Here is a 25,696-nt window from a genome sequence, read left to right as displayed (position 1 = left end):
TGATGGCAGATGACATCACAGTGGTGGGTGACATCACAATGGTAGGAGTGAGTAGAGGAGGGAGAGATCCCATGGCAAGACAGGAGGCTAGGGAGGCGCTAGGCTTGCTCCTTCTCAGAACTGACTCAGGAGCCATGAGAACTGCCTATTCCCTTCAAGGGTGCGCTCCCTATGACTGAAGGAAGTCCCATCAGGCCTCGCCTCTTAAAGGATCTACCACTTCAGCATCCGCACACTGAGGATCAAGCCTCCAGCACATGAACTCTTGGGGAACACACCACATTCAAACTATGACAGACCAGTGCTCTCTGAAGAGTTTGGAAAACATTCTGGTTAAAATCCTCATAAATCTACTAGACCAGAAACCCTGCGCCTACTAGAGGAAAATGTAGGGCCAACAGTTCAACTAGTCAGCTCAGGAACCGATTTCCTTGCAGTCTTCCTTAAAGACTCCCAAAGCACAAGAAGTAAAATCAAGAATCAATAAAAGGGATGGCGTCAAACTAAGAAGCTTCTCCACAGCAAGGAAACAAGAAGGTGAAGAAAGAGCCTACAAAATGGGAGAAAGTCTTTGCCACCTGCACCTCAGATAAGGCGTTAATTTCCAGGATATACAAAGGACTCAAAAATTTAACATCAAAACAAACCAAACCGAAACAACAGCAAAACAACAAAAACCAAATAACCCAAACAACAAATGGGGAAAGAATTGAACAGATCCTTCTCAAAAGAATTACAAATGATCAGCAAATAAATGAAAAAAATGTTCAATGTCTCTAGCAATTAGAGAAATGCAAATTAAAACAGATATCATCTCATTCCAATCAGAATGGTAACTATCAACACAAGTGGCAATAAAATGTTGGTAAGGATGAGGGGAAAAAGAGTACACTCACACATTGTTTGTGCAACCACTATGGAAAGTAGTATGGAGATTCCTCAAAAAACTTGGAAAGGAACTGCTGTTTGACCCAGTTATCCCACTGGAATATATATTTGGTATATATCCAAAGTATTTAAAATCAGTTACTACAGTGCTGCAGTCACATCAATGTTTATAGCACCTCAGTTCACAATAGCTAAACTATGGAACCAGCCTAGGTGCCCTTCAACAGATGAATGGATAAAGAAAATGTGGGATATGTAAACAATGGAATATTACTCAGCCATATTTGCCATTAAATGGATGGATCTGAAGATTACCATGAAAGCCAATCCCAAATAACAAAAGGTCAAATGTTTTCTCTGATACGTGGATGCTAACACACAATAAGGGAAGTGGGGGGAGAGAACAGATGTTCACTGGATTAGACAAAGGGGAATGGAGGGAAGGAGAGGGGCTGGGAATAGGAAAGATAGTAGAATGAATCCGACTTAACTTTCCTATGTTCACATGTGAACATACCACAGTGAATCTCACTATCACGTGCATCCACAAGACTGGGATCCTAATTAGAATAAGATATATTCCATGCTTGTATAAATATATCAAAATAGGTTCAATTGATATGTATAACTAAAAACTAATAAAAACTAGTAAAAAATTCAGTCTTTCCAAAGCAACAACAAAAACCCTGAGACCTGTGGAAGAATCTTGGAGAAGCTTCCCTGTGGATCATTAAACACTGCTGCACATAAGCTGGACACAGATCACAGCTTGACTGGTTAGTCCTGACCCCAGAACTGGCCAGCTCAGTCCTTGGTTTCCATGCTGGGAGCTGGACTTGCTACCTGGAGCCTAGAGTGAGAGAGAGTTTTGTTCCTGACAATCACAGGAGGAAAGTCAGAGATATTCTCTCCCAGCTATCCATGCCCCCTGCTGCCATCTGCCTGCAGCTGTGACCTCACTTGCAAGATGAAACAAGAATTTCTGCATTTATGAAAAGAGAGCCTTGCAATTGTGAATGCACCTTAAAGATGTGAAGGATCTGTAGGCACGACATTTATAAAAATCTTTCATTTGCAAAGATAAGGGTCCACCTAAACACAGCAACATATTAACATTAATCCTGCTACTGTTCCTGCTTCATTTAATTGAAGAACTGTCTCTCTATTAAATACAGATAAAAAATGGGAAGAGAATGAGTCACCAGGGGAATAGCAACCTGGGACCTGGGCCGGCCCAAGCGGAGACATCACCTTATGCCAAGCACCCCAGCTTGTACCAGACAACTCCAATCCAGTGGATTTGCATTTTTATGCCAGACAAAATTATATGTCACACTGTGGTTATTGGTTACCACCAAAATGTGTGGCATTCCTGGCTTTAGAAGATGGAAGAATACACACAAGTATTCTCAGTCCCCAAATATGCCTTGAATAGAGAATGCACTTGCAGATTCATTAGCCTCTGGCAGATGTGAAGCCATTCCACCCCACCTATGACCCTCCACCTGTGAGCCGGGCCCTGTGGGAAGAGCTCACAGGATCTAATTATGTGATGGTAGATTCTCTGGGGCTAGAGGCAGCCCTCTTCTATTTCTACAGGGTGAAAGAGAAAAAGCCTGATTTATGTTTTTTTATTATTAATTATTGGAGGTTTCAGATGGGTTGGAAGCCCACAGTGCCTGTGCCCTCACACAGCATGGCCTCATTGAAGAGGAAGGGCGGGTCAGGCAATTATGCTGATGGATGAAGCCACTGGGGTCATTTAATCACCGTCAACTTGGAAGGCAGCCTTGAGAGATTGATTTGCTCCTGCCCAGTGTCTGAACTCTCCTTCACCCCATCCCTCAGTCCTGGAACACAAATGGCGCCAGCCAGGGAAGTGCAATTGCCCGGTGGGCTCATGACCTCAGCCTTCAGGGCCGCTCAAGGGTCTTTTACCCGAGGCCTCTGAACAGTGCCCTTCCACCTCTGGTTACCTTCTGCACGACTATCCCATCATCTTGCTAAACCAGATGCAAGTAGGAGAGTGTTCCACAAAGTTCTGAGCCTGCTGCCAGGTCAGCTCTCTAACCCCGTCTCCTAATACTCTCGCTAACCTGACCACTCCTCACAATAGGCTCTCTAACTCAGGCCCCTAGTGCTGCTGTTCCTGTCCCACACACCACTCTTGCCCCAGAGATCTGTGAAGTGGGGGGCCCACTTCAGTGCTTCAGTTCAGCTCAGATGTCCCCTTCTGGAGACAGTCCCAAACAGCCAATGGCACGGGTATAAACTGCCCCTCTGCAGTCTCATCTCTCTTGTCCTAGTTTTTTTTCTCTTAGCTCCTCTCAATAGTCTATATAATTTACTTATTATATGCTGATTGTACATTGCCTGTCTCTCCCTGCTACAACGTAAGCTCTATGAGGAAGGGGGCAACCGTTGTTTAATTCAGGGATATAAAGCATTCCACACCCCTGGGAGGGTGCCAGGCATATAGCAGGTGCTCAATTCAGTTTTAGAATGAATAAGTCATAATTTAAGAAAAGGGAATTCCAGATATAACATTACTACAGATCTCACAGAATTGAACCACTGGAGAAGAAAAAAGTGCTTCAACAGCAAGACAGGCATGCTCATAACACTGAGTGATAGAACAATTCTGGAATCCACTGATTGTCGGTGGGATTTACCTTTGATTTCTATTTTTGGAAGTCCTGCTAGAAGCAGTCTGAAGCTCCTCAATTGATCCTTCATGTGCATAATTTTTCATCTCTGCTCTGTGTTCTCAATAAATTCCTTTGTATGACTTTCCAATATCTCTAACTCCATCTTTAACTGTGTCTACCCTAGAGCTTATGCTACCTATAGAGGCTTTGTATTTCTACAAATATATTTTTCTTTTTTCAAATTTGAAATGGGTTCATTTTCCTTTTCAGTTATTTCTGATTCACCCATTTTTTTAAGACTGTTTCATCTTTCCTTTTTTTTTTTTTTTAAATCGGTGGATGTTATTCCTTCTTTTACTACTTAGAAGGTCTTAAATATACTGATTTTAAAGCCTTTCTCAGAATTCTCCCTTATTTTCCTATTTCTTGAGTTTACTGGTTATCTTTTTATGTGTCAGTTCACCCCCTGTGCTTTGAAATGCTAATGTGGCAGATCACCCTGAATTTGAGTGTCTTGTGACTGTTGTTTCTGTTTTCTGTTTCCTTTTTTTGGTCTGGCAATTTTGTGGTTCTTCTGACTGGCATCTCGGAGCTGCCCTCGGATCCAGGGTGATGGCTGATTGACGTTCTGGTCCTGCACGAGTGGCACTGGTCTGGTCGTTAGGCCAGAGCCCCGCTCAGCTGCACGCCCAGCCTAGAGCTCTTTCTATTGTCTCCACGCTCCAGGCAGTGGCTCAGCATTGACCATTCCCTAGAAGTGGCTCTAGCAGTTAGGACCAGTACCCTGGCTCTGGGGACTTCCTGTCCATATTCTCCTGCAGGAAGTCAGCCAACACCATGCTTTTCGTCCTGGAGTGCAGTCGGCCAGTGCTTCAAACCCCACTTGCTATTGTGTGTTGCATCTTTATTTTACCCACAGAGTTGTCATTTAAAAATATTGAACACAAACAGACCTCACTGTTTAGAAGAGTAGGGATTTCCACTCTTTCCAGTCCTCCCTATCATCTTTCACCCACTTCTCAGTGTACTGCAATATGTATTTTTGCTCCATCACTTCATCAGATATTATCTGGATAAAAGGTCAATTATGATTCTGCTTGACACTAAATTTAATGGACATTTTCTGTCTTGAGAAAAGTGGCCATTGATATTATCTACCTTAACAATGATATCACCAACTTCATTACTGAGCTTCGTAATAAGCATGAAATCAGTGTTAGTCCTCCAATTTTTTGCTCCTCTGCAAGGCTATCCTAGGTCTTTTATGCCTATATGAATTTGATAACCAGATTGTCAATTTCTACAAAAAATTTGGGTGGGAACTTGATTAATACTCCACTGAGTTTATGGGTCAATTTTTGGAGAATAAACATATTAACAACGTTGAGTCTTCTCACTCACAAAATACATCTCCTTACCTATTTAGATCTTCTTTCATTTCTCTTAATGATGTTTTGTAGTTTTAAGTTATAGAAGATGTATAGCTTAATTATACAAGATGTATAACTTAATTTCTATTTTTTGATGCTATTAAGTTTGGCATATGTTTTTAAAATGTTGATTTCCAGTTGTTGATTGACAGTACAGCAATTCCTTGGTATCCATGGGGGATTGGTTTCAGGACCCCCCATGGATACCAAATTGCAAATGCTCAAGTCTCTTAGAAAATGGTGTAGTATTTGCCCAGAGCCGACATACATCCTACCATATATTTACAATCATCTATAGTTTACTTATAGTACCTAGTACAATTAAAATGTTATGCAACTACTTGTTATACTGTATCATTTAGAGGAATGACTACAAGAAATGTCTGTACATGTTCAGCACAGATGCAATTCTAAAAAATATTGGTTTTTGTAAAAATATTTTCTGCACTATTTAAAAATAACCATATTTTTTTAAATTTTTTATTTTGTTAATAAGGTAAATTACATTGATTGTTAAATGCTAATCCAACCCCACATTCCTGGAATAAACCTTACTTGGTCTGTCATTTTTCTTATTTATTGCTATATATTTGAATTGCTAAAATTCTGTTTAGAATTCTTATGTCTATGTTTATGAGGGATAGTAATCTCTGGTTTTATTTTCTCATAATGTCTTTCTGGTTTTGACCTTTGGGTGATGTTAGTTTTACAGAAAAAGATAGAAGTATTCTCCCTTCTTTTCAATTTTCTGGAAGAGTTGCCATAGAATTCCTAAAATTTCTTCCTTAATTATCTTATATAATTAGCTGATAAAGTTATCTGTACCTGGAGTTTTCCTTGTGAAAGGTTTTAAACTACTAAGTAAATTTATTTACTAGATATAGGATTATTTAGGTTATTCAGATCTTCTTAAGTCTGATAATTTATGTCTTTTAATGAACATTTGAATATGCCCATCTCATCTAATTTGTTGAATAAAAATATTTAATAATAATCCCTTGTTATCTCATAGAATCTGAAGTGATGTCACTTCTATTATTTCTGGTGTTGATAACTTGCATATTTTCCCTCTTTGCTTTATCCATCTAGCTAGAGGTTTATCAATTCTATTATTGATCTTCTCAAAAAAAGAACCACGTTTTGGTTTCATTGATTTTTCTCTATTGTTTTCCTGTTTTATTGACTTCTGAATTCAACTTCTTCTTCTCCCTTTGCTCTTTTTTATTCTAGCTTCTTCAAGTAATAGTTGAGGCCACAGATTTGACCCCTTTCTTGGTTTTCTATCGTTTAGTGCTATGAGTTTCCTCCGGAGCATTGCTTTAGTGACAATCCACAAATCTTGATATGCTGTGTTTTCATTTCATCCAGCTCAAAATGCTTTCTGATATCTTTTTTGATCCATTGTTTATTTTGAAGTATGCTATTTAGATTAACATCTGTAATAATTTGTGATATTGACTTCTAATTCAATTCCACTGTTTAGGGAATATATTTTGTGTGACTTGAATCCTTTATTGCATATTGAAATTTAAATATGATGGCCCAGAATATGTTCTGTCTTGGTAAATATTCTATGTGCACCTGAAAAGAGTGTGTATTTTGATGTTGGGTGGAATGTTCTCTAAATGCCAAAGGTCCAGTTGGTAACAGAGTTATTCTAGTGTTATATATATTTTTACCAATTTTCTGTCTACTTGTTCTATTAGCTATTGAGAGAGGTATTGGAATCTCTGTGATTTTGAATTTCTCTCTCTCCTTTCTGCTTCATCTGTGACTGCTTATGTATTTTTGAAGTTGTTATCAGTGCATAAACATTTAGAATTGTTATATCCTTTTAATTAACTGACCCTTTACCATTATGAAATTGGTCTTTAATCCTTAATAACATTCTTGGTTATAAATTCTTCCCTGTATGTTATTAATATAGCCACTCTAGCTTTCTTTTGATTAATATGAACACGGAACATTTGATCCTCATTATTGGCAGATTTTTTATTTGCAAATTCTCCTCCTAGCTCTAATTGATTTATCACTCCCAAGTTAATGTCTGTCGTGCTTTTCATGGTCATTTTCAGACAGGTGCAGAGTGGGAAAATTTTTGAGTTGCCTGACATGCATTCTCCCTCCCAGGTGAGGCTGAACAAGGTGACTTTGCTTTTTTGTTTCACTTTCAGATATGACCGGAGGATGAGCAGAGAGGGGACAGTGAAGTGGAGGGCAGTGTAAGAAGCCCTGGCTCCCGGGCTGGTTGAGCAGGATTTGAATCCCAGCCCTTGCATCTGTTAGCAGGGCTGCTTCAGGCTGCTCATTGAACACATCTGAACCTTGTTTTTGCTTTTGGGAAATAAAGAGACTCAACAAGGATGAGATTGCGATCTGTGTGAGAGGTGTGTACACACATGTGCAATTCCACCTCAGAGCAGTTTGGTGTTCACTCCTTCAGTGTCCATGGTAATTATAAAATGTGGAAAGCAGTATGGGGATTCCTCAGAAATCTTGGAAGGGACCCACCATTTGACCCAGCTATCCCACTCCTCAGCCTATACCCAAAGAACTTAAAATCAGCATACTACAGTAACACAGCCACGTCAATGTTCATAGCAGCTCAATTCACAATAGCCAGATTGTGGAACCAACTGAGATGCCTTTCAACTGATGAATGGATAAAGAAACTGTGGTATATATATACACAATGGAATATTACTCAGCCATAAAGAAGAATAAAATTATGGCTTGCTGGTAAATGGATGAAGTTGGAAAATATCATGCTGAATGTTTTCTCTGATAAATGGATGATGATACATAACGAGGGGCAGGGGTGAGGAGAATGAAGGAACTTTGGATGGTTAGAGGAAAATGAGGTGGGAGTGAGTGGGGAAAGGAAAGATAGAATGAGACAGTATTACCCTATGTATATGTATGATTACATGAATGACGTGACTCTACATTGTGTACAACCATAGAAATGAAAGGCTGTACCCATTTGTGTACAATGAATCAAAATGCAGTCTGTAAAAAAAAATTTTTTTAAATGTAACTACTGTGAATAACAGGGATGTGTATAGCCCATTCCATCCTTTTTCTTTAATCTTTGTGTCTTTAGCTTTAACTTATTAAAGTATGCTTCTTATTCATAGTATTTAATTTTTTGTTTGTTTTTTGTTGGCTTGCTTTGAATAGCTGAAAACTTAACCCCAGTTCAGCTTGGGGTAATTTAGTCCATCTGCACTGTGATACCTTATGATCAGGTACCAACCTGTCAACCTACCACGTTTTCTCTTTGTTCCCCTTCCTCTTTTTTATCCTTTCAGATTTTTTGCATATTTTATGATTTGATTTTATCTCCTCTATTAAATTATTTCCTATAACTCTTTGTTTTCATATCTAGTGGTGGCTTATATCTTTAATTTATTACAGCCTACTTACCAGTGAGTCCATAACTCCTCCCCTATAGTAAGGAACCTTATACTAGTATATAGTACTTCGATTTCTTTCCTTCCAATCTCTGTGCTTTTGTTATCGTGTATTTTATTTTTACATGTAAGTCTTAAATCCCAAACTTCATTGTTTTAATTTTTTTATTTAAAGTTCTTTGTATTTTAAAGATATTTAAATAATAATTTTAAAATCTTATCTATTTATTTATGTAGTTATCACTTCTTGTGCTCTTCATTCCTTCATTTAGGTTGTATTTCCACCTGGTATCAAGTTGCTAAAGAACTCTGTTTTACATTTCTCCAAGTGTAGATCGACTGAAGAGGAAGAGTTGAACTTCACTAGTTTTTACTTATTCTTTGAAGGATTTTTTTTTTCTTCTGGGTACAGAATTCTAGGTTGACAGTCCTTCTTTCAGTTATTCCACTGTTTCCTCACCTACAGTATTCTCGACAGAAAAATCTACCGTCTTCCCTGTCATTACCCCTACTTTTTGTGACCTATTATAAAAGGTTAATCTGGCTTAAGATTTTATCACAGGTCTTGAACCATTTGATTATGATTTGCCCTACTGTTGTTTTCTCCGTGTTTCTTGTGTGTAGGCTCACCAGCTATCTTTGAGCTGTGAGTTTGTGGTTTTCATTGAATTTAGAATAATTTTGTTCATTATTTGTTTAAAGCATTTTTCTGTCCCACCTCTTTCTCTTCTATTTTGGGGTCTCAAATTGCACATACATTAGGCTCCTTAAGGTAGCCCATTGTTAACTGACGGCTCTGTTCATTTAAAAAAAAATCTCTATTATTCGGTTTCATTTTTCATAGTTCTTATTGCTGTATCTTCAAGTTCACTAATGCTTTTTTCTTCAGCAATGTCTAAGTTGTCATTAACTCCATCCAGTATATTCTTGATCCCACATTCTGTACTTTTTGTTTCTAGAAGTCTGATTTGGTTCTTTTCTATATTTTCCAGTCTCTACTTAACTCTGTGAATATATGGAATGCAGTTATAATAACTTTCAGTGTCTTTAAAACTACTAATTCTAACATTTTAGCTTTTGGTGAGTTTTGAGCAATTATTGATCTCTTCATTGTGAGTAATATCTTCTTGCTCCTTTGCATGCGTAGTAACTTTTTATTGGATATCAGACTTCATGATTTTTCTGTTGTTGAGAGCTGGGGATTTTAATATTCCTATAAATATTCTTGAGCTTTGTTCTGGGACACAGTTAAACTAATTGGAAACAGTGTGAGCCTTTTGAGTCTGACTTTTAAAATTTGTTAGGTGGGACTGGAGCAGAGCTCAGTCCAGGGTACGCTGCCCACTACTGAGGCCATGTCCTTCTGTGCAGACTACTTAATGACTTGTGAATTGACAGTTTTTTTTTTTTTTTTTTTTTTCCTTTCTCAGTCTGGCTGGTGGGAACAGGCGCTATTTCCAGCCTGTGTGTATTCTGGGTGCAGTTAGTGCTAATCCTTTCTTTCCTTCTTTTTCTGGCTTTGGGTATTTTGCTCTCATGCATATGCTGATTAGTTCTCAACTGAATACACAGCTCTCTCTCTGAGCCGCTCTCTCCTCTCTGGTCCTCTGTCCTGCCAACTCCAGGTATCTGTTACGGCCTGCTGGGCTCTACCTGTGCCACAGCCTGCAAGTTCCTTGGGGATCACTGTCCTTGGTCACTAATATCTACTGTCTTCAAAAATTGTTTTATATACCTGCCTGGTTGTTTGTTATTTCAGGTGGGAGGGTAAATCTTGTCCTCATTTCTGCTTGGCATGAGCAGGAGTGTAGCTTGATATTCCAAAATCAAAACCCTGACTCCACCTATTACTTAAAGTCCTTTAATGCGTCCCACTGCCCTTAGGATAGAAACCTAAATTCCTTGACGTGGTCTAGAAGACCATCACGACCTTCCTGTCATACCTCGTCGGCCTCATCACCAGCCTTTCTCTGTTCTGCCACGCTGACCTGACTTCTGTTTCCAAAGGCACCTGGCCTCTGCTGCCTTCACTCACGTGCCTTCACTCCCCCGAATGCTCCTTTTGTCCCACCCCACCCACTGCTGCATGCTGTGTACTATCCATCTTTTAGATGAAAAGTAAAGCTTATCTTTGCAGAGAAAAGGTCATCAACACTGGACTGCTTCTTCCGCACTTGTTTTCAGCCACATCAGACTACAGAGTCACCCACTGTAGGGACTACCGTCTTCTCACTGCCGTGTCTTTGCCTTTGCTGGTTGCTCTGCCTTCAACGCCCTCCCTGCTTGGCCTGTTCAGAGAGTTCCTAACTGTCCTTTAAGGTTCCAGGCATTATCACCTCCTCTCGGAAACCTCTGGTGCACCTCCTCCCATCCGCTTGTCCACTCTCCTCCCCATCTCAGTGAACTCCCCCGCCCCCACGCGTCTTCATACCCTGCCTGTGCCGCCACCACAGCACTTTTCAAATTCTATTTCGGGAATTTGCTTCCTTGTCTTTTTCTTCTAGCTGGGGCAGAACTGGGGGTCTGTCTGGGTTTCTCTGTACCTCCAGACCCTCTCAGAGCACTTTGAATCTAGCTCTTTTTGGGGGTGCAGTTTTTGGCTGCAGGAGCACTTGCCTCTACTGACATAAGCATATAAGCAACATAGGCCCTTCGTCGGGGGTGCGCTGCCCTTGGAAAGGGGCGTGACATTAATCAAGTAGAACAAATCATATTGGATGCCACGGCCAATGCAATTAAGCCTTTGTCAAACTGCCTGCCTTTGGCTGGAGATGAGAACACTGTCGAAACGCCTCCCCACTGCCAAGGCTGGGGTCTGCTGAAATGGGCAATTACTGCAGCGAACAATCCATTACTTGTACTGTCAACAATGTTTTCTCGCTCTCTAAATGCAGAATGAAGTGGAAAATGCTGTGGGAATTCAGTGGCATTTAATTTACTGATATGCCTCAGCAGGAGCCACGCTCTTACCTGGTCGTGACAGCGACAGCATGGGGACAAGCGTGAGGCTGGGATGCACCGGGGGAGCCGTTTACCCATCTTGTGCCTCACTCTCCCTGTATGTAAAATTAAACTGATGCAAGAGAATGCTTGTCACACCACCGAGGTTACTATGGTGATGGACGACTGAGACACGACACAGTGTTGTGCTGCCCTGAGCCGTGCCAATTTCTTTTGATACTGCTTGTTATTGCATAGAGGGAGAAATGACTGGCAGGGATCCATTATCTTTTTGAATTGGGAAGGTTTCTAAGCCAGGCTTGGCATGGAAAGGCCATTATGCTGGCTACTTTGGGGCAGATAATCCAAGGCCACTGTGCCAGATGCTCACACACCACGAGGAACAGTTCTGCTTAGCCTTTCCATGTCATGGTGCCCACAGGCACAGTGGTGTGGCATGCTGGGCTGACTGGACGAGAGGTTTATAATCAGAAGGAACCTGGTCTGGGCCATTTGCTGCCCTTGGTCTTGCCCAGTCTCCGGGAGCCACAGATACCAGCGTCTTGGCATTCTCTGAGCCGTCTGGAAGCTCGGCTGAAGATCACTTACTACTGCAACAGCTGTACCCCAAACTGGATGGTACCAGGGAACACTAGCAGATCCGCTTAAACCAGGACATGCATGTCTGGGACTGGACAATAATATCTGCTACAGAGCACTTGAGGTATAGAGACAATTATTTCTTTCCCAGGGCTCCACAGTCCAGGGTTGCAAAAACGTAGGCCACATTCTGAGTTGATAAAATTAAAAAAGATACATAGGAAAGACGAGTAGGATCTCTGTCTTGGTAGAGTTGGTCACGGAGCCTCTGCAGCCAGGGTGGTGCTCGGACCACCTGTGAGACTTCCCAGGTGCCAATTTCACCTCTGCTGGACACCACCCAGTATGAGTTTGAATCCCAGGCACCCAAAGTCTACCAGAAATCTGCACCCACGGGTGATGCTGAGCACCAGGCACCCCAACTCTACCACCCACAGAACATGCTGGACACTGGGCACCAAAAGTTCACGCTGACTGCCCCTGAAACGCTGGGTGTTTTTCTTTACCCCTGGAAGGTATCCATTTGGCATTCCATGCTTGTTCTTCTGAATGTGAGCACGTGCAGAAGCATCACTCCCAGAATGGGGTCGTGTGTCTCCTACCTTCAGGATAAGCAGAGTGCCTGCTACCACGGTGGCTGAGCCCATAGGAAGGGAGGTCGTTTCCAATCAGCCAGAAGCCCAAGGCAACCCACTACATTTCTTGAAGCCACAGGTCTAAACCTGGTTCATCATCCTTCCCCATAAACCAGTTTCCTTCTGGTATCTTCCAGGCCAGAATATGTTATTATTACTGTCTCAGTTAACCAGTCCGGGAACCTGCGCCGGCTTGGGTGCTCTGGCCTCCTTGAGCACCTCCACGCAGCCCACCTCCCAGTCACACTCTGCCTCTGGGATGGTTCATCATCCTGTGCCAGTGCTGTAGTCCCTTAAAGGGTCAGGCTCCCTGCCACCTGTCACTGGGCCCAGCAGGCTCCCGCTTCAGGCCCAGGCTGCCCCATGCTCCTTTCTCCCTGTGCCATGGTGGTATGTGATAGTGTCACCCGCCGGCTTAAAATCCCTCAGAGGGTCCTCACTGTCTTGAAGAGAGAGTCAACCCTTCAGAATCCATGGTAACAATTTCTATTTACTTTTTAAGCTTCTCGTGCATTGAATGTTCTTACTCTCTAACAGAATAAAAACAGCTGCCATGGACTGAGCATACTGAGTGCCAGGCTAGGCAGTCCTCCTGGCATTAGAGCATCGGTCTGTCTGCTGGCCAAGCTCAGACCTTCAGCCAGGCCTCTGCTTCAGTGGGGTACGTTGCAAGGTCTCCACTGGATGCCTCGAACCAACCTTTTCTTCCTGTTCATGCCTACCTGTGATAAAGTTTAATTTACAAATTGGGCATAGTGTGAGGTCAACAATAGTAAATGATAATAGAACAATTAACGATATACTATTATAAAAAAGTTGTGTGAATGTGATCTCTCACCCTCTGTCCAAACACCTTACTGAACTGCGTTTGCCTTTCTCCTCGACTGTGGGGACCTGAAACCGCTGAGGCCGCACTGTGGGTAAGGAAAGACGACTGTTCCTACAGCCAATTAAACAGACGGCTGCTTCGCCGCACTTGTGTTCACTGGACAATTCCGCTCCTCTTAAATGCATCCTTTGTCATTTCCCTTGCCTGAGTGTTGCTTTGTTGCTTTTTCTGGGAACGCCCCTCTTCTGTGGAGGCTTCCCTACCACTTCCTTCCCCTGAGGCCCCACACATCCCCTCCCTCCCCAGTGCCCCTGCTGTCCCTCCTGGCTGCACTAGGCTTCCCTGATGCTCAGTGAGTACGCAAAGCCCCAAGAGCAGGGAAGACATCCTGTCAGTAGGCAGGAACACGGAGTGCAGGGGACTGAACTGCAAGGCTGGCAAGCAGTCCACATCAAATTCAGGCTTTCCTGCAAGGGCTCACTGGTTGCTGCTCTCCCCATGTAAGCCTGCACTGCATCAGCATGCGAGTGTGCAGGCAGGCCCCCTTCTTCAGGTTCAGAAGGACCCACGGAATGGCAGAGAGGATGATGAGCTTTTTTGAATACTCCCAGCCCCTTGTCCCATCAGCTGTGACTCAGGAGAAAATGTCACCTCTGCTATGTCAGGCTTTGTCTGGACTTCTCACACTCAGGACGCTGCCTTCTGGAGTGCTCTGAATGGGTTGTGTCCTGGTTGACTAGTTTCCAAAGTACTGCAATTTATTGCTCCAAAGAACTTTCATTCTTTCATTCTGTCTGAGTTACAGTTGGAGAAATAGGGATGATTTCTGAGATGGTAGAGATGGGGTGGGAAGAGAAATTCTAGGTTACAAGCCCTGTCCTGGGTTACTTCCACCACACAGCAACAGTGTCACTGGTTTGGGAAGGTCACGGGACTCCTGGGAGCATTCTTTAAGCCTAGTTTCAGCCGTTCTTACTAGCCCAATGCTAAGCTTCCAGGAAACATGTGCTCACCTTCCTGACGCTTTCAAGAGCCACTCCATGATTTCTTTTCATCTTAACCATTCTGAGGCCTAACTGGTTTTATCTAAAGTTCTGTCAGCCTGTTGATTGACAATGTTGCCATAAAGGTGATAGGCCAAGGACCACCGTTCCTTCCACGCTCAAAAAATTTCAGAAAGGGACTCCCCTGACGTGCTCATTACCAGTCCTGTCCTGTGAGCTGCTGCCCAGCTGGGGAATCCTGAAGGGCCTAGCAAATGGGGACCTCGGGGACCAACCCATAACTGCCTCACTGAGGGGGCGTCGCCAACGTTAATCTTATTAGTCCATATGGTCCTCTTGCCACAGAGAAATGTGTAAATATTTGTAAATTCTTTAATCCATTTCATCTGCCAGGATGGGGTAACATGATAAGTCAAGTGTACTTCCTGGAGATCAGCAGACCTTAAGATTGTGATGAGAAATCACAACTCACTCCTCTGTGGTTTACCAGAGACCTGGCCCAAAATATGTGTCGTAATTTGTGTTCCAGAAAGCTCTCCTGTCAATTTTCCAGCAGGGCGAGAGCCTGGGAGTCTGTGTCCATACCTGTTGGGACGGTGCCCCGGGCCTGGCTGGCTGCCGGCTGGGCTGCATGCCGCAGACAACTGCCTGCTGGTGGGGAAGCTGCCAGGTGCTGTGGCGTGGTGAGGGGCACGGCTGGCCTGGTGGCAGTGGCCGGGCTGCTCAGACTTCCACCACCAGGATGCATGGTGGTGGTCATCCCTTTGGCCAGTGGAGATCCTCCAAGCACATTATTCCGAGGTGGTCCAGCCCCTCCTCCAGGAACCCTTAAGGATCACAAGCAGACTCAAGTCAGTGAGAAGGCTCATATGAAATCAGGCCTTTGCCAGTGGCCCTTACCTACAGGTTCTAAAAGAAGAAGGGGAAGTGGTCCGGGAAAAGTTCTAGTTCAATGGCAAGACAGCGCTTTAGCTGAAGGATGCACCCTTTATAACACCTTCATGGTACCAACTCCCAAGGTGAATCCACAATAAATAGCAAAAAAAGAACCCTAAGGAACACAGGAATGATCCAGATCACATACTTAGCACCAGAGTGACTGCCTTGATTCATTCTAACAAACAGCTGTGCATCTCCAAATACAACCAGAAAAAGTGGATGACTAAGTCGCATCTCATAAGGCTCTGACACATCTGGCATGCAGTGGGGACACGATGCTGGCTCCTCTGGGCACAGCGCCATCTTGTTTCTGCTGGTTGCTGGGAAAGGGCACAGGCAACATGACTTCCTTCTGAGGATGTCAGGGAAACTGCAGCTTCGTACCAAAAATAGATGTCCTTTCACCCCACAGCTTCTAGTTGAAACCACTTCATATAAGGAACATGGCAACTTTGGAAATAGGGCTTTTAACCCTTTTCCTCTGCATGTATTTGTATTCAACCCACGCCCTGGCTCTGGGAGTGCGGGCAATGGCAGAATTTAGGAGCTTAGAAGGTTCTGTGGATTCTGTTTCATGGGAACCAGAAAGTCTTTGGTTCGCCCAGAGGCTGGGTAAACTTCTGTTACTGTCCCTTTAGGATCTCACTCATGAGACAGCAGAAGTCACAGTGGAAGAAGACAGGCTCTGCAGAGCCCTCTACCTCTTTTGGGTCCTGGCCCATCTTCCTGTGGCGTGGCACTACTGGGCTGGGACCTCCATTGGGGGAGAGTCCCCACAGCACCCAGGGAGGGCTTCTGGGTTTCTGCAGAGCAGCTGTAGGAGAAGGGCCTCCCAGAAAAGGGGTCACCTGAAAAGGAGCCACAGGGCAATGCAGTCCTGCCTCAGCCTTAGAGCCGTCTTGAAACTCGCCTCTGCCTTGCAGCCCTGACAGCCAGTGCAATCCGTGAGTTTATAAATCACACTTGCAACTTCACATTTAGTCTTCTAAAACTAAATAGCCTGGGCTTTCATATTTGCAAGGTCATGTTACGGGCCTGAAGGCAGCTAATGCAGACACATCTTTAGTGGCAAGGTAAACCCCTCCTTCTGCTCTGGCAGCAGGATGGAAAGGCATTCTCCAGCCAGTACTTGTTTCCTTAGTGCAGAGTCTCATGCACCCTGAGGTCCCCACCTTGGTTTTGAATGAACTCTGAATCTCCTCCACAGTTACAAAGCTGCAAATCACTTCTAAATGTCAGATTATCAGCCCAGAGCACTTTAGGATGGCTGGGGCAGATGCAGATGAGTGGATCCTGGTCTGTGTATAGAGGGCTGGGCCTTCACCTGTCCTGCAAACCTAAGGCACTGGAGGCACCTCTGTGTGTGTGTCCCCTTCGCCTTTGGAAGCCACTCTGACAGGGTGACTCAGTCTGGCAATCAATGCCAGGGCGAAGTATTATTTGTTTTTCTCTCTTCTACAGACATTGGAGACCCAAGGGCTGTGTCCTCAGTTTCCGTGCACATCCTACAGCGTCAACACTGAGCTGTATTGCTGAGGGGCATAGAACCAACCAGAATAGAACTGAGCAGCAAACCTCAGCTCCATGGAAAACTCTCAGAAAACGTGCGATTACCTCTACGGTGAATTTTTAAAATGACTTTTTCTATTTTATAAAAGCTAAACAACACAGAATTTGTAAAACATTAGAAAGCACAAAGAAGAAAAAAATTTAAATTACCCACAATGCTTCCCACTCAATAACATTCATTACTTTGGGGCTCGTATCACCCCACCTTTTCATAAATGTGTGTGTGTACTCTGTGTACGATAGATCTGTGAGTGATACTGTGCACTACACAAGCACCATATATGTGCACACACTGTACTCACGCTATATAAATGCACACACACACACACACACGCACACACACACACAGGCATACACACTGGTAATGTGAGCACCTGCTATATACACACATGCACCTGCGAAACACATACACTGCATACATTGCATACATTAGGGTGCACACACCTAATGTGGCATACACGGTGCACATAAACATGCATAAGCACTATAATGGACACTACTCACACTACACACAACATACACATGACACACTAATGTACACAAGCTGCACTCACTATGCATACAATGCATGCACACAGGGTCTGCACACACAAGTGCACACACATGCACACACATATACACCCTTGAGACCTAGCACTTGGGAGAGTTTCCTATCCCTGCTGAGTTGCTATTGTGCTCTTGTCTCCAATTTCTCCTGCTCCCTTTTTTGTCCCCTTGGTAGCCAGGGTCCACTGAGGAAAGCCGAGCAAACCCAGCTCAGATGCTGAAGCTGCAGGGACAGGGCTGAGTGCCCTCGCCGCCTCTAGATGGAGTGTTTTCAGGGGGACCCAGCCCACAGGGTGGTCTCCAGCAGCCTCACAGCATTAGGAGAATGCGCACCTCGCTCCCTTCTTGCCTGGGCTGCTGGAGGCTCACCTGGAGACCGGCGTCACGTAGTTCCCAGGGAACACCCCAGAGACCCCGGTCCTCAGCGACGCCCCCTTGAACCAGCCGTCCTGGCACTTCTCAAGCACCCGGTACATCTCCCCCTTGCGCAGCTCCAACTCGTCGCTCTTCTGGGGCTTGTAGGCGTAGAGCGCCAGGTACCTGGGCAGAAGACGAGGACAAGGGTCAGTGGATACCCTTCCAAGGCACAGGGAGCTCCTCCTCAGCTGGACCCAACCTGAGAGAAGCTGAGGTCTGTGCAGCTTGCACAGGGCTCGCACCCCCCAGCTGAGTTGTCCTCCCCACAAGCCTGGGAGGCAGGCAGGGGGAAGCCAGGTGTGCTCCTGGTGCCTGTAAGTCCCAGGGGGCCACAGTGCTCTCCTGGCTGGCTAGAGAAGGAGGCCCCAGAGCTGTGTGGGGGAGGGGAAGAGGGCAGAGCCCTTCGCTGTGCCTGACAGGCAGGAAATCAGCCCAACGAGGCAAGTGACTCCAAGCCTATGAAGGATGCCTGAGAACTGGATTCTGAGGCCCTCTCTCTGGACTCTGCAATCTTCTATTCTTTACGGTTAGCCTAGAGTCTGATGCTCTGAGCAAGAAAACCTTAGGGAAATCAAGTGGGAGCTAAGTTAGTCTCAGGCCTGGCTTACCTGCCTTATCCAGTTGGAGTTCAGCGTCCCTTTTAAAAGGGTGGCCTAGTTAGGGAATTCTTGGTTACATATTTCCTTGTGATATTTGTACCATGGCTGATTATTTGGTTTACCCTTTTCTTTTAAATCTTATTTGCAGATGAGGCTGAACAGACTTAGCAGTTAAAATCTTGACCTGGAGTTTGGATGCTATGCCTGCAAGTCAGCCATGGCCTTGGGGCAAGCCAGTTTTGTGGCATCCTGAGGACAATTTGATCCAACCTTGCAGGTGCTTGTAAGGACTACCTAAACTTGCAAAAGTACGCTGCTCTTTTAGGTTTTGGGTTTGGGACCGATGGAGCAAATTGTATTAGATAATTATTTGCTTGTAAGATTCACCTAGGAAAGTAGGTGCGGGGGGCCTCAGTTCAATAAGAGATGAAAAATAAATTTTAAATAAGAGTCATCTCCTGGATCTTGCTCCCAGATGGGCTGCTTGGTGGGCATGCCAACCCCATCCAGTGACTGTGGGTTCCTAGTGACTTGGGCAGGGCTCACAGACTCCCCACAGCAGGTTCCTGTCTCTGGAAGGTGCAGTCATAGAAGGTGAAAACAGACATGAGGCACAGCCTACTTGGGTTCAAGAAGGAGGCCCTGAGGAATATGCTAGAACAGGAGAGTCCCATCAAGACTCAACATTTCTTGGTCTTCAAGTAAAATCTGCCACCCCTTTCTAACATCTGAATCCTTTGCAGAAATACTTATGCTTTCACCCAGTGAGGGTGCTTATTTCTTTTATTTATAGTGCCTTCCCTTAGGGACACTCCTTGGGATGAAACATGGTTCGCATGTTGTTCTTTCCTAGTTCGAAAAGATGAACGCTGACAATCAGGATCGCTCTGGACTTTCAGAGGATAAAGAGCCATCGGGAGAGGGCCCCTTCCTCCCCTGGCGGGTCTGTAGAGTCACATCATCAGTGCTATGCCCAGGTGACAGAGAGAATCCAGGCTGTTACCCTTCTCTCTCATGGCCACAGAGGAAATACTACAAACAGAAAAGTCACATGAGGGCTGAATTGACACAGCCAAACCTGTGTGCCTCACACGGGGCTGGGGAGTGGGTGAACCCACAGAGCTGGGCAGAGGAGGATGAAGGGAACAGAGATGGCTGGGATGGTGGGAACCCTAAAAATGGTATACGATGTTGTGCGCCTGTTCTCAGGGAAATGTAATTGAAGCATAAAGCCTGCTTAGGTTTGTCTCATTGGTCCCTCTGTGATGTCACAACAACGTGACTGTGGCTACCAGCAGGCCGCCAAGCCAGGTGATGGCTCCGAGGCATGCATGGGTCAAAGTGTGGCTCAGACCTCACCAGGTAACTGTGTGTCTGTCCACAGTCACGGTGGAGGGACTCCACCTGACTTTGCTCCTGAAGCAGCCTGGGGGTTCCACCTGCTGCCTGCTGGGAGCAGGGCCCAGAACACCCTCCACGACCTGTTACACAAGGCTTGGGACCCACTTCTGTTCTCTCTCCTTGTACTGTGCAGGACCCAGTGGGCACAGAGCTGAGCTGGGGGCTGGGGCTTGTCCCCTGCCAGAGACCAGGATCCATGGGCTCCAGGCTGCAGCCAAGTCCCTGTCCCCCAAGTTGCTGACGGCTGTTGGATATACCTGTGGGAAGCATGGGCCACCCTCCCTGTCCCGAGCAGTACTCTGCAGGTGTCCCATCTGGATAGGCTCCTATGTAACTGTGCAGCATCCTGCATGTGTGGCCTTGGGTCACAGAACAGTAAGGGAAGGAGGGTCTCAGGGAGCACCCAGTTCACAGAGTACAACCGCAGGGCAGTAGCTCCTGCCAGGGCCCTTGGGACGTTTCCCTGGCACTCCGCTTTACGAAGGAAGCTTTCCCAAATGGCTCTTTCCACCTGCAGAGGCTCCGAGGCAAGGCAGCCTCCTGAATGAGGGTGTGAGGGGTTCAGATTCTCCCTTCCTCCTAGCTGAGTACAGTGGCTTTGTCTTGTAATCCCAGAGACTCCTGAGGCTGAGGCAGGAGGAAGGCAAGTTCAAAGCCAGCCTCGGCAACTTAGTGAGGCCCTAAGCAACTTAACAAGACCCTATCTGTCTCAAAATAAAAAGGGCTAGGGATGTGGCTCAGTGGTTAAGCAGTCCTGGGACTCAATCCCTGCCACCAAAAAATAAATAAAACAAATTCTTTCTTCCTCTCTTATCTTCCAACCTTCTTCAATACTTGTGGGTGTCTGAGGGATTCTGAGCAACCATGTTCTCTTGGGGCAGAGAACTCTTGCTAGCAGGATCCCAGCATGGGGTGGCCACCTACTGACCTGGTTCCTGTTTATCTCTCCAAAGGGTGCAGGTGCAAAAATCTGGCTCAAAAGGGTCTGGAGGAAGAGGACCAACAAATTCTGCTTAGGCAGGCATTACCCTCAAAGTGTTCCCTGAATACACGGAACAGGCTCCTGCCTCAGGACCTTTGCACTTACTCTTTATCTGCAGGTCTCCTCTCTTGCCTCCTATATTGTATGCTCTATGGGGGGGGGGTTATCTGATGGTTCAATGCTCTCTCCTCAGTATCAGGCACATTACATGGTAGATTCTCAATAAATACTTGTTGAGAGAAAAATAAAACAGGAGCCCAGGCTTTGCAACTAAGTGCAAGGGTGCGGTGTGTGTGCGTGTGTGTGTAGTGTTGGTGGTGGGAATGTGCATATGTGTGCGAATGCAGACTACAAAGGAGACTTGGTCTGAACCTTGCTGTTATTTCCCAGAGCAGAAGGGAGCCGCCCCCACTCATTTGCCAAGTAAGGAACGGCCCAGAAAGAGGGCAGGGCCTAGCCGCCTGGGAGGCTGGAAGGCACCTGCCCACACTTTGGCTCAGTGAGCTGCATCAACTGGCACCCAACTTCCTCAGCTGGGAATTCACACTCCAGAGTTAAGGCAGCAAGTGTTGGCAGCTGTGATAAATACTCCACAAACCATTTGAACTGTTTGACAGTCACGTTTGTGATCCCGGAACAGCCATCAAATAACGGAAGGTTAATTACCATTGGGGAACGAACTGATGATCTTTTCCTAAGTATTTTAAGGTCCCTATGTCATTAATGGGACAAGGACTTTGTGATTACATTTTAGCATAAAAGGGGAGTTTCTATCCTTCCCCACTAAAATAAAAATGAAAATTCTTTACATCGGAGGGTACAAGGCACCTTCAGACCTTCAAACTAGAAAAGGATTTCTTCAAAATTCCATTTTTATTTTAAATAAACATAGACATGGTTCTTAATGAAAAGGAAGGGAAATGGAAAATAATGATAAACTTGACTGAGCATCCACCCACTGCCAGATTTGTCCACCATGTACCAAACGTGGTGGGCACACCTTGATGGAGCAGGGACACCAGCTGTATCCCCCCCTCTGAATCTGCTAGAGATGTGTCCTTTGGGTTTGCATAAAGATAGGCTGGGACGCTATGGAACATTAAAGCCTCTTTGCCCAGGATGGCCAGCTTCTTAGCAGGAGGAAGTCTGGGGAATTTAGGAGATCAGTGACACAGACAGCCCTGGGGTGCTAATGCCCAGCGCGGAGCCAGGTCTTTTCCAGGTACCATCACCCCGAGGGCTAACATGCCCCTTTCTTCTCAAACCACTGTTGCCAGCAGACTTTCCCTGAGGCCTTATTTAAAAGGTGTGAGCCGCATAGAGCTGCGTGGGCCACCAAGTGAGGCAGGGCAAGAGAAGGACAGGACCTGATGTCTGAGTTCCACATGGACCCTGAGGTTTCACAGTTGAGGAAACTGAGGCTCTGGAAGATGGAGAATTCATCCACGTGCCCACATGGTCAGAGGCAGAACCAGGTCTGCAGCTCAGAAGCTGTCAGCATGGCCCAGGGACATGGCTGGCCGTAGCCTCCCTCTGAGAACAGGCTGCCACACGGGGAGGTCTGCACCAATTTGCACCAGGGCACCAAAGTCCTTGGTCTTTTTGTCTTTATTTTAAATCATTTCTGTCAGATGAGTAATCCTTCTGGTCTCACGATTTCAATTCAGCCTCTAGGTGTACGTTGCTAGGGAAACCAGAATGTAAATAAGCCTGATTTCACCTTAAAAAAATCTCTCCTCCTCCTCCACTTTTCCCCTTTGGGTGCCTCAGTGGTGAAACCAAAAGCAGATGGATCTGCCGGGTGGCTTTCCTGTGCGTGGCATCTGCGTATCTGGCATGCGGCTCCTCCGGGGTGGGGCACTGGCCCGAGTGGGGAATGTGTCACGCTGCATCAGCTTTCCCTTCTGAGTGACTCAAGAGAATGCATCCGGCGGGCCACACTGGAAGAGTGGTTTGTACCCTGAGAAGGGCCAGGCCTCTGCCCACCTGCTGCTGTCAGTCCCTGGGGACCTCGGCAGCCTGCCTCCTGCACTGCTTGTTTCCTCATTCTGAGTGGCAGCCGCAGAGGTATCGCTTCTTATTTACCTTTCCCACTGATGTCCCTCAGCTCCCCTGCCCTGCCTGTGTGGGCGCTCCTTGACTGAGCTGGACAATATGCACGGAGCACAGTCTGCTGAGTGGGTCCCCATGGGCCGTGCCCAGGCCTAGCGGAATGCGGAAGAGGAAGGTGTGCCTGTGGGTGGCCTCGTTCCCACTCTCCTGTCTCCCACTTTCCACTCACTACAGAAGAGCATGGAAGCTCAGCCCATGCCTCCCCAGAGAGCTCACGTGGTCTCCCTGACACATCCAGACCAGCCGGTCTGCCCACATGCTCAGTCTCACCTCTGCAGACTCTCACCTGGGTGGGGCTCTTGCTCTGTACACGTATAGGGTTTTTGAGCCATTTTGAAAAAGGCTCCTCTTGCAAGCAGGTGGCTGAGGACAAGACACCTCTCCTGTCACCCTGCGGGTGCCCTGCTGGGCCGATAGTCAGGGATTAGGTGTCAGCCTGGGCCCCTGTGCCTGCAGCCTTGGGGCGGAGCCTAGGCCAGATGGGCTGGCAGCTGTGGTGGCTCTGTGTGGCATCGTGCATCGTCTGTGTCCACGTCCTTTGTCACCCATGTTACTGCTACATAGGTCAGATCTTCCCTGGCTGTAACTGCCTGCGGAGTGTCCACTTCCCACAGCTGGAGTGAACCACTGCATCTTAGTGCCTTCACGATTCCACACCCTTCCTCCTCTCCACGGTGGCTTGCACACATTTCTCCCAAAATGAGAGAGCTTCGCAGTTCCTCCTGGAGGACTCTCTCCAAGTCGTCCCTGCTCCTTCCTCTTCCTCCCCTGCTCCTCCTACTTCCCCGCCTGTGCGGGCCCCAGCTCTGTCCTGGGGAATGGGGCCTTCGGTTCTCAGGCTCTTCCCCCTGCTCACACTCCACTGCTGTTTCTTAATACTCCAAGGGTGGGAGCCCCCTGTGCTTGGAAGGGCTGACCTGGAGGCTGGTGTGCTGGCGGCTGGCCTCCAGACGCTTCCAGGGCCGTGTCCTGGGCCTCACTGTAGCACGCGGCAGCCCCAGCCTGAGCAGAGGCACTTACGGGTCCCACTGCACTGAACCCACGCCGATCCACTCCGCGGCAGCACACAGCTCGTCTGCTTCACAGGCTCGTGATGAAAGAAGCCCCTTCTTGATCTGGGCCTGGTTTGGTCACCAGTCCTCGCCAGGCATCCAAGAATGTGGGGTCTGCACTGTTCTTCAGGGTTGTATGGTAGCCTTTGACCACCAGGATAGATGGCGGTGGGGTCGTGAGGAGGTCCAGCCTGCGAAGTGGCCCAAGCTCACCACACACAGCCTGTCTCACCTGACCAGTGTTGACCACAGAGTCAAGGACCCAGTCTCCACCCCAGCACTGCCGGTTGCTGCTTCTCTTGGTCCTCCCTTTCCTGGTCTGCAGGCCAGCTCCTCCCTCTGCTACTCCAGTCCTTGACCTCCTTGGTGGCTCTGGGGAGCTAGCTGCTGTAGGCAGTGCTTGGTTTTCCTGGCAGGTGACTGGAAGTTCCTTCTGGCATGGCAAGCTGGTGGCCAGTCCCAGAGAATGGCTCCAACATCCGGGCGTTAGGGTTGCCTCAGTGCACAGGGACAGGAGCCAGCGCTGAGGAAGGCTGGGATCCTCCCTGAGGGCAGACCATGTGCCAGACCTCGTCTGTCATCGGAGGCCTATGCTGTTCCTCCTGCTCCAGCTCCTGATGACCCACATCCATCACCTGAGACTCCTCACACTGCTGGGCATGCTTGATGGGACATGGTGGTAGCCCTGCCGCTCTCTTCCCCACCCCTCTGTGCCGCTCAGCCATGGGGGGGATGCCTCTGCTCTCTCCCTAACTCCTTGTCCTTCATGACGGGCTCTAAGATGCCCATGGAGAAATGGAGGGAATCAAATCCTCCAGCACCAGAGATGCCCCACTCACAAGCGTCCTTGTCAGCGTCGGACCTTCAGAGGGATCATCTCTGACCTTCAGCGGGGCTCACGTATCTAGCCTCCGGGAATCACAGCAGGTCGAGCAGAGAAGCCCAAGAGCCTGAGAGAATTACCAGCACAGCACAGTGGAAAGGGAGGGCATGGTGGGCCAGTCAAGAGAAGTGGGCCTCCAGGTACTAGGTGGACATATTCAGTTCCCCTTTCCATTTGTCAGGGCGATGGAACCCTCAGGATATCAGTGACATGGAAATCTTTTATGAGCTAGAAGAAGGGGCTAAGGGCAATATTCTGCCACCAACCAAAAGGCCTGGGAAACCAGTCCTCTTCATTATCAGGGCTTGAGTTTCAAGGCACATGATTTGCCTATAGAGGTCAAAGTCATGCAGTAATGAGGATCACAAATGAGGGTCCCCTGGAGTTACTGTGTTACTGGTCCCTATGGTAGCCCTACCTGGACCCTCACCTGGAGTCCCAAGGCCATGAGCCCTGCAGACTCCCCTGCACACTGCTGAACATGAGCTCAACACAAGCTCATCTCATGTTTGAGTCCAGACTTTTGAATGTGACTTACAGATTCTGTTTTGGGAAGAAGGGTCAGATAAGGATTAATCATGCCCCTGTTCCAGGTATCTGCTGTCTGTACTCATGGGACCACTAGATTCTTGGAACTAAAGAAGATGGGCAAGTAAGTGATCAGGCTAGTCTGACTTGGCAAACTGACAAGGTCAATCTAATCTTTTGCTCCCCAGGAAAAACACCAAAATGTGCTTTCAATTGCTCATGTTTACACAATGGACCACACATATTGCTGCAATGTGTGGGATATTTCCAAGTCTGTGCCT

The 25,696-nt window shown here is 46.6% G+C and overlaps 1 protein-coding gene across 4 annotated transcripts in view; it reads right to left on the bottom strand.

Moving 5' to 3' along the window:
* Nucleotides 1-25,696, bottom strand: part of SH3RF3 (SH3 domain containing ring finger 3) — a 387,937-nt gene that overhangs the window by 46,486 nt on the left and 315,755 nt on the right. For all 4 annotated transcript variants that reach the window (XR_013759283.1, XM_079111162.1, XM_079111164.1 and 1 more), the window contains exons 6-7: nt 17,811-17,981; nt 14,973-15,214 (exon numbers count right to left, since the gene is read on the bottom strand). Coding sequence is in view for 3 of the 4 variants with exons in the window: in XM_079111162.1 (XP_078967288.1) it covers nt 14,973-15,214; nt 17,811-17,981 (413 nt within the window). In the remaining variant the exon portion in view is untranslated. The remainder of the gene's footprint in view (nt 1-14,972; nt 15,215-17,810; nt 17,982-25,696) is intronic.

The sequence above is a fragment of the Sciurus vulgaris genome, assembly GCF_902686455.1.
Source record: "Sciurus vulgaris genome assembly, chromosome: 14".
Classification (NCBI taxonomy): Eukaryota; Metazoa; Chordata; class Mammalia; order Rodentia; family Sciuridae; genus Sciurus; species Sciurus vulgaris.
The sequence above is the reverse complement of the archived record's forward strand: the minus strand, read 5'-3'. Positions and strand labels throughout refer to the sequence as shown.